Below are 9568 nucleotides of genomic sequence, written 5' to 3' on the forward strand. Positions count from 1 at the left end.
GTATTATTCATGCAAATATTATTAGCCTGTGTCAGGGGAAGTTGCTGGGCCCAGAACCAGGCTCACAGCTCAGTCTCGGCTCCTCTTGCCAGATGTTCAGGGGCTGGGACTTCCAGGGACTCGCCCCCACGGAGCTCTGAGGAGCCAATTGGCGCGCAGAAGGCGGGGCCCTGGGAGAGACAACGGTGCTGTCCAATGGGCCGACAGCCGGGACCGCCCCTGGCCAATGGGCGTGCTCCTCCGCGACGGTCGGAAGTGGTGAGGCGACTCTAGGGGCCGTTGTTCAGTACGGGGGCTGACTGTGGGGGCTCGGTGTCTGCGGCCAGGCTCTCGGCTCGACGCGCTTCTCATCCTAGGTGAGTGTAGCGGCGTCCAGCGCTTGGGGACCGTCCTGCGGCCTCCAGTTCGGGAGGAAGCCGGCACCCCGAGGGCGGGGGGCGGGGGCTTTAGGCCGGGGGTAGCGGCCGCAAGGAGAAAGATGCCTGTGCGGCGGCGGCTCCTCGGGCCTGTGGGGGAGGCCGCGCTTTCTCCTCAGGGAACCAGAACCGCGACAGCTCCCGGCGGTGCCGCGGCCCCTTCCCGGCCTTGACCCTGGCATTTGGGAAGAGGGCGTCGTCCGGAGCGCCACTGGGCCCCGGCGCCCCGGGCGGAGCTGGGCGGGAGCCTCGAGCTGCCGGCGTGGAGGGTCTCGGGCTCTCGGCGGACGGGTGTGTGGGTTCAAGTTCGCACTCTGACCAGCGTGGGCGGCGGTTAACTGTCCTCCTCGTCTTTCGCTTTCTAGGTCTCTAAAATGGGGATAATGACTTTCACTATTTTTTCACACTGATATTTGTGTGGCCTGGGTTAAATGATTGCCCGTGGAAAGCGTTTAGCAAACAATAAACGCGCAGTAAATGTCGACTGCTGCTACTTGCGGGCTGGTGCCCTCTCGACTCCGAATCCCGACCTCCCCGAACTCGATGAGGGAGGGGGCAGTTGGAAATCGCCTTCTGGGTCTGGACTCTGAAGTGGTAGCTCCGCCCCGTTGGGCGTAGGGGCGGCCCCCGAAGTCCTCAAGAGGGGCTCTTTCTAATGTTGAAAACTTAACTGTAACCAAAGCAGTTCCGTGCGTTTGCTTCTTCACCCCTCACAACGACCGTTGGAAGTACTGTCAGTTGTTTGCGTGAGGATTTGGAGGCCCAGGGAGGTTAAATCACGCAGCCCCTGAGTGGCAGAACTAGAATTTGACCCTGCGGGGGGGCGGGGCGGGGCTGACTCTAAGCCCTACATGTCACCCGCAATCCCTTAGAGCTAGAAAACCTGGCACTTTCCTTATCCGAGGTTCTGGCCGGGATTTAGTTTGCTTTACTGGATCACACCTAGAATCAATCAGCCGCGAGAAAAGTACCTAGGCTTTTCCCTTTTGGGAACGTGATTTATTTTCAAAGATAGGTGCTTCCTCTCCCATCAGAATGGACATCTTGAATCCTGTCACTTCCTACTATTCGATAGCTTACTTCCTCTTTGCATGGCTGGCTCTTCTAACTTCAGGTTTTAGTTTAAAAGTCATTTCAAAGTTCTTTCTTGACCACCCTTATCTAAAGTAGATTTCCTCCACTCCCCTCTATGTACTTTTGTCTATGTACTTTTACATCAAAATACTCAAGGTATATCTATTTCTTTGCTTATTTTTCTCTTTTACTAAATCGATCTGTGGGGTCAGACACTATTTCTTTAATTTTTAAAGTATTCTTAATGCCAGGGCAGAGTGTCTGGCACTGGTCTTAACATGTTGAATGAATGAGTGTGTTTCTAAAAGTGAGTTAGTTTGGAAATGTCAAAATCATGAAAAAGCCTTACTAGGGGGGAGTATTTAAGACCATTTTCACTTCATGGAAAGGAATGATCTACACTAAATATTGTTAATAAAATTGCCAGCACTTTTGCTTTCTGCATTGATAACTTTTTAAAAAGAAGAAAAATCTTTAGAGAAACCTGGCAGACCCTATCTTAACTAAAGGCTCGAACTTAACATCACAGTAAGCCTGTTGACATCATGTGCTTTCTGATACAGTGCACCAAGATGGACACAACATCACTTCTCTGGTATTCTTGCCAGATATATATTAATCATGAGAAAAACATCAAACCCAGATTGAAGAACATTCTACAAAATAACTAGCCAGTGCATTTAACGAGATTATTAAAGATAAAGACTGAGGAAATATTCCAGAGCAAAGAATATTAAGGAGAAATAACTAAATGCAGCATGTTACCCTGGATGTGATCTTGAATCATTTGTAGAATGATTTGTGAAATTTGAAGACCTATAGATTAACTCCAGTATTATGTTTCCTACATTTGGTAATTTTACTATGGTTATTTATGATGTTTTGGGTGAGGAGATAAGGGAGTTCTTTGTGTCGTTACTGCAAGTCAGATTGTTTTAAGATGAAAATTAAAAAAAATAAGGTAAAACCCATGTGTTGAGTATTAAAATGCTTTAAATGCACTAATTTTGGTGACATTTCCTATGCACTAGTTTTTTGTTTTTGTGTTTTGCTTGTCATCCTAAAGCAGAAATGAAATTCAAAGTTATCACTTCTTCCTTTGTAGTTTTCAGAAAGAGCTAAAGATGGCTGAATTTCTAGATGACCAGGACACTCGGCTGTGTGACAACTGGTAAGAAACTAAATCTGAGAAATGTTATTGAAATGAGGACAAACTAGCTTCTGTAAAGAGTTGGTTTATTTATTGGCAGATGAAAATTGGAGCCATATAATATCATACATGTATATGGGACTAAAGCCTTTTTAACAATTCTGGATAAAATCGCCTGTTTTAGTGATTTGACAAGGTGGTTGGTTTAGCTATTATAGTGTAGTGAGGAGAGTGACAGAATAAGCCAGGAGTCAGGGCTCTGGTTCCCGCCTTTAATTAGCTAATGGCTTTTGGCAAGTCACTTGATTGCTTTGGAGCCTCACTTTTCTGACCTCTAAATAAGGGAATTTATTTTTTGTCTTTCTGAAAAATATCACACATATCAAAAAAACTACTAAAAATATACTAAAATGTTTTGACTAGATTAGTGTTTTTCAAAGTGTGTTGAAAGGATTTTTCTGAGTGCCTACAGTGGCTGGTTGTCTTGGGGTTGATTGGGAGCAAGGTTTAGTGAGCTTGGCTCTACATCTAGTAGTGAGAGAGAGAGTAGTTCAACCAGAGGCACTGAACTGTTTTTATAAAAGATTTTGCTGAAGGAATGTTCCACTGCTTAAAAGAAACAAAAAAAGTCTAAAGTCTTCTGGCAGTTCAGATTAATCACTATCATTTCATGATTCTAGAACTGTTAGTGAAGACTGGGCACAGTCTGGAATTTTCAACTTTCTGTTTTAGTGTTTTTAATCCACGTGAGTAACAAGAAAGAAACTTTCATGCTGAAATGAAACTTAGGCGTGCAGCTAATACTTTTCTGATTCTTGGTTGAGATTTCTCAAGAACTTGGTATTTTAGTGATAAACAAGTGCTCTTCCTAAAAGCTAAAGAAAGCAAAGCAGAATTGTTATGTTTAAATTAACAAATTGTGGTAGAAGGAAAGAGAAATCCTTTAATGCAGATTGGTGAAAGGTTCGAGTCAGAGAACAGTTTTACTGCCTTTTTCTGCTCAGCCTTTGAGCAGAATTAGGGTCTAATCAGAGCAACTGCAGATCACAATATTCGTTCCCTGCATGGAATTAAGATTTCATTTCTGTGAGGGTGTCTTGCGCTACAGGGTATATTTTTTCTACTACTACTATCACTTTCTGCCAGTGAAAACACTATTTTAGCTTTGTTTGGTTTTAATATACTGTTAATGATGCAGAGTAATCAATGATACAGATATTAACAAGAAAACATCATCACTCTGGTAAGAAAACAGACATTGGCTTTAGCATCAGTTAAGATACTCTAATTTTAACAGTCCACTCCATTTTGAAGGAATCTCAAGCCTAGGACAATATATAAATAACTATGCCAAGGGAGTTTTAAAAAAGGGTAAGTTAATGAAAGCTAATGAAAACAAGGTTATTCAAAGCCAAAGCAATTTATGTGAAGAAAAAAGCAGGTTAGCATGGAAAACTGACTAAACCAGCACAGATCTCCCATCTTAAGTGACCCTGTTTAAATTCCAGTTTCAACATTGTTGTTTTTAGAGCCATATTCCTCTTGTTCCCTAAGAAAGGGTACTCAAGGTACTTTTCTAAATATGAGCTGCAAGTAGACTCACTGGTCCAGTAAAAAGAATAGTTTGTTGCGATTGAAGATGTTTTTGCATGTTATATCTTATGGTGTCCTCTGATTGAGGGCAGAATGTGATTCTAGGGAACAGAAGCTTCATTTCAGCTTTTAATTTTTGCGTTTATTGAAAAATTGATTTCTGAGTTGTGTTTATTGTTTGGAAAACTACTGGGAATTTTTCTGGAAGTCTTGGCTTACCTGCCAGTCATTTCTATCTAAAATGAAATTTCACCTTAAACTTGATATTTTTTTTTGGGGGGGGGAGCTTTTTAGCCATTTTATCTATATATTTTATCTATATGGAATTGTGTTCTCACTTAAAACATCTTGATTTTATCTGTAAGTAGGAAGTATATATATTAGTATTTTGTCTGGTTGGAATGTTTGGTGGGATTCTCTTGGCAGTTAAATTTAAAAAGAAAACAAAACCAGCAGGCACCTGTTTCATGTAATTGTTACAAATATCTTTTTTTTTTAGTTTAAAAAAAAATTATTTTAATTAGTTTCAAGTATACAGTACATTGGTTAGACATTTATATAGTTTATAAAACGATCCCCCTAATTGCTCCTTCTCTCCTCTGGTTTTGCAAATATCTTTTTCTTTTTCTTTCAAGGTTTCTCAAGAGGTGAAATATGTAATAATAAGTTCTCTGTAGTATACCTTACAGCTGCTTTTGATTCTTGATTATGTTAAGATTCTGTGGTCCTTTATATTTTGTTTTAATTCTGAGATTTTAGTAGCCTCGTTATATGAATGCTCTGTCAGTAGATTATCCTGAATAGTAAAATGGAAACTGTAGACATTTTCTTGATATTTGTTGTTAAAAACCTTTTTATGAAAATTAAGAAAAAAGAACCCAGAATATCAAACATCCTAAACAATAACTCCTGGCTTTAATTTTTTGCGGCATTTGTGCACATATGATTTATAACCATAATATGGCTCTGCTTTCACTTTATTGGGTGTACCATATTTAACTTTAGCTGTTCATTTTTAAAACGTTTAACTATTTCCTTTTTTTTTTTTTTTTACCATTTTATGACACTAATGAAAATCTTCATAATCCCAAGAGTAGACTTACTGGGTTAAAGAGTATATAATTTTATGGTCTTAGAACTGCATTTTCAGGCTATTTTAAAGCAGTTTACACTACCACCAGTAATGTATTAGAGTATTAGTTTCACAGCATCTTTAATACAGATATACCTCGGAGATATTGTTGGCTCAGTTCTAGACCACTGCAATAAAGCGAGTCAAAATCTCTTCGATGGTGGAGGGTCTTGCTTTTGTTTCCTTAAAAATGCAACATTTGTACAGTGCAATAAAATAAGATATGCCTGTAGTGGGATTTACTAATTTTAATTTTTGTTAATAGGTTTAGATGGCAACCTATTTATAGCTCCTACTACTATGTATTTTAATATTCTACAGTTTTAAAAATTTTAAACTGAATTAATTTAAAACCAGTGGTTTCCTTAAAAAACTATGGATTTTGGAGAAATAGGGGAAGTTAAATCTGTCAAGACATTGGTAGTTTCCTTTTTTATCCATTTGAGTTTCCTTCTCATCTGTCACAGTTGATTGTTCTTCTGAATCACCTTTGCTATGAGAGCTTCCTTGATAGTTCCATCATTGGATGAAAATGAATTTATTTGGTGTCTTGGTCTTTGATATTGGGAATATGACCGTAGCTGAAGGCATATCGGTCATCCTGCTTTGAAATGTTTCTTAGACTATGTATGAAGATTAAAACTGTAAAAGAGAAATAAGCTATCTACAGCTTGGTTTGGGGGAGGAGTTCCTGTAGTATTCAGCTTCAGAGGCAAAATAATGTGTCAAAGGTCTGTATCCTGATCAGTATTTTATTTTTCTGAAATTTTATTCCAGGTAACATAAGTACATCCTTTTAATGCAATCCCTAGCTAGACTGTGAAATTGCATTGTAACAGTGGTCATATCCTAGATGAATAAAGAGTAAGGCTTTTGAATACTATGTGCCTCTAGTTTGAATGTATGTATACTCTTGCTAAATTTATTTTTATTCATTTTTATTTTTAAATTATAGTTGACATAAAATATATTCATTTCAGGTATACAACACAGTGATTCTACATTTATATACCTTATGAAGTGATAATCACAAGTCTAGTAACCATTTGTCACCGTGCATAATTATTACGATGTTAATGACTATATTCCCCTCTTATTAAATTTAAAAGGTCTTACTCTTTTACTCAATATTGCCTTTTTCTTCCTTTCTTTTCTGTAACTTAAATATCGGATCCCTTAATCTACAGGAGAAGCAAAATGAGTGAGGAGACAGGACTAGGGGAAGAGGTTCAGGATTTCATTTTCGTATAGTTGTGCAGTGAAGTTTATATCAACCCATCCAGAGCCCATGATTGTGACTAGCATGCAACCTGCTTTGAAAAGTTTGCGGGTCATAAAGGAAGCAATTTCCCATCCCTACTGACTTTCCCAAAGCTGGCATCTGCTCCTTTTGGTTTAACTTAATTTTTTTAATTGGGAAATTTTAAGTAATCATCAAATGCACTTTACATTGATAACTGCAATACTGAAACTGACATTTTTAATATTTTTATCGAAGGTTATGAGCATTAATGTGGCCAGTCTAGGTCACTGTGGTTTAGCTGATGCTAATGTCTAAACAGGTATTCACATTTTGTGTCTAAATAAGGTAGATGGGGAACTTCTTGTATTGCTGAATTTTAGCAAAATTCTATGAGATAATTTATAGGAATGTCAAATTTTTGAAGTGCAAATTCATAGAACTCAAATTAGGATCACTTTTTTGCTTCAGGTACTTCTGACTTGAGAATACAGGCAATTTTTGTTCCTAATTCCTTGGAAAATTATTTCTCCAATGTCTTGTGTCTTTATTACGACTAAGTTGTTTTTGAGAAAGATGATCAGCTCTGTGATTAGTTTTTCACAGTTGATAAGAATATCAAAAACAATAATTTTCAAAGAAAAAATTGCCTTTCAAAGGCTACAAGAAAGGAAAGAAATAGTACTTCTTACTTGTGTGAGTAAAATATTTACTGCAGGTAAATCCAATATAGTATTCAATAGTTCTATAAAAATGAACAAAAGATAAATGTTTACTTCCATTGCTCCAATAGTCAAACGTTAGATCTGTATGAGAGTTGCAATGTAGTAGTTTGCTGGTCCGATTTAAGAGTTCAAAGTCCTTTCTGTGTTTTTGGCTCAATGATGTCCACATCCCAGATGAATTCAGTTCAAAAAATAGAAATTAGGGCAAAGACTTCATATAACAAAGCACAAGGATATGCTACTAGAAATTGCTCTTTCCTGCCTAATGCAGAAATAAAAAATTTGGAAGCAGAAAAACTACACAATCTACAATTCCAGCAGTGAGAATGATTCCTATACCATTCTATCAAGACATCCCTGGAAAGCTGGAAAGTGAGAAGAATCCTAAGAATTCCACACAATCAAATGAAATACCTGTCATACTCATTAAGTTTAATAAACAGAATATTCCTAGACATCCAATTGCACAGATCCCACCCATATACATAGCCAAACTGGATTTTGCCAGAGTAACAACATGGCTGCTAAGGCAAGGCAAAAAACCATTGGTCCTGCCTAATCAGTCTCATTCATGTTGCTATATGTGCTACTTTTAATGGATATAACACCATTAGTATTTTTTTCCAGCTGTGGTCAAAATTGATACCTAATTCTTTAATAAAGGTGGCTCATAGTCAAAGTTGTTTCCACAGAATGGATGAGGTGTATTTGGAGTATATACCTGAGTTGGCTGGAAAATCTGCCTATTTGTGAATTTTGGCTGCATCTTGTCTGGAGGGGCAAATTGGCCTTGCTGAGAGTAATCATAGCCAGCATACTGTTTTCTGTAGGGTTCTCCACTTTCTCTACAATGATAAGGACGGTGATTGGTCATTGATACTGTGGAACTTCGTGTTTAAGTTGTCAAAGCCTGACATTAGAAATGATCATACGCGGAGGTGGCAGCAGTAGCTCCAAAAGCCTGGTTTGACTGTTAGTGGAATAAAATCTAATGAGATTAAACCTGCCTCAGACTGGGAATGAATGAATACATATGTATATATAAATAAAATCCTGGAGTGTACTATTGTTCTTTGGGGCATGGATAGTTTTGGAAAAGCCTAGCTCAGCTCTTTTTGGCATCTGACTTGATGTTAGTTGTGATCAGCAGTGATGTCTAGAAAGTGAGGCTGAGCTTTTAGAGGCAGTGCATAGCACTGATAACTTAGAGTGTTGCACAGAAGACTTAAAATCTTTAGTAATTAATTCTTAAATCAAGTAATCACAATCATAAGAGCTTATGGACTGTTAGTCACTAAAGAGAAATAATGGAGGCTAAAGATTGGACAGGACAGATTTCCATGTGATACAACTGAATAGATCAGTCAGTAATGCTTGCCTTTTGCTTTGATCTATTTCTGTAGCAAAAAAGAAATTCCTGCATGTAATTTTACCATCCATGAGATCCACTGTCTAAGAAACATTGGTATGTGTCCTATCTGCAAGGAACCATTTCCCAAATCTGACATGGAGACTCATATGGCTACAGAACACTGTCAGGTGAACCAAGTACTCAAATGTTCATAAATGTATTTTACTTGCTGTTGTGCAAAAAGCAAGGGAGCATGTTGTCACAAAGCCAATTTATCGGTTCTCACTTTTTATCCTAGGTAACCTGCAAATGTAACAAGAAGTTGGAGAAGAGGCATTTAAAGAACCATGAGGTTAGTTTTCTTGTACTATGAAGGGAGTGAGTTACTAGGTGGGTCAATCCTACTGAGATTACAGAGCCACATGCAGAGCAGAAAGCCAGTCTGATTGAGTCTTTGTTCTCCAGCTCCATGCACACCGCCACTCAAAGCTTATTCGAGGCTTTGACCATTTGCTGCCAGTTTCAGCTGCATGGCTATTGTGCCCCATGGTCAGGCCTCAGGGCCTTTCCCTTTGGAACTGAGTCTGTCATTCTTGGGTTCGGTTATTGGCAGCCTCACTGAGTGCTAAGCCAAGCTTGGGGTTGCCAGTATGGTACAACCTTTTTAGCACAACTTCTTAGCCTGCCTTACATATTGTAATTTCATTTTGACTTCTCGCTCACTTGGATAGCATGCTGTTTACACCCAAAGAAGTTCCTCAGAGAGCATTTGGTGAGAGACCGCATAGTATCATTTGGTTCCTAGTTGAGATAAAAATGTCCATAGTTGAATGAGTGTGTGTGTGTGTGTGTGTGTGTGTGTGTGTGTGTGTGTGTGTATGCTTTAA

General features: G+C 38.8%; 1 protein-coding gene and 1 pseudogene across 1 annotated transcript in view; one reads left to right on the plus strand and one right to left on the minus strand.

Moving 5' to 3' along the window:
• The first annotated feature begins 220 nt into the window (after positions 1–220).
• The window catches only part of TRAFD1 (TRAF-type zinc finger domain containing 1), a 21625-nt gene continuing 12277 nt past the window's right edge, over positions 221–9568 (plus strand). Inside the window, 4 exon segments of the mRNA XM_025044515.1 lie at positions 221–356; positions 2596–2661; positions 8734–8869; positions 8980–9033. Of these exon segments, the coding sequence (XP_024900283.1) occupies positions 2615–2661; positions 8734–8869; positions 8980–9033 (237 nt within the window). The 5' untranslated portion in view covers positions 221–356; positions 2596–2614.
• On the minus strand, positions 4772–8707 carry LOC112477229 (annotated as a pseudogene).

Source organism: Pteropus alecto, unplaced genomic scaffold, assembly GCF_000325575.1.
Source record: "Pteropus alecto unplaced genomic scaffold, ASM32557v1 scaffold113, whole genome shotgun sequence".
NCBI lineage: Eukaryota > Metazoa > Chordata > Mammalia > Chiroptera > Pteropodidae > Pteropus > Pteropus alecto.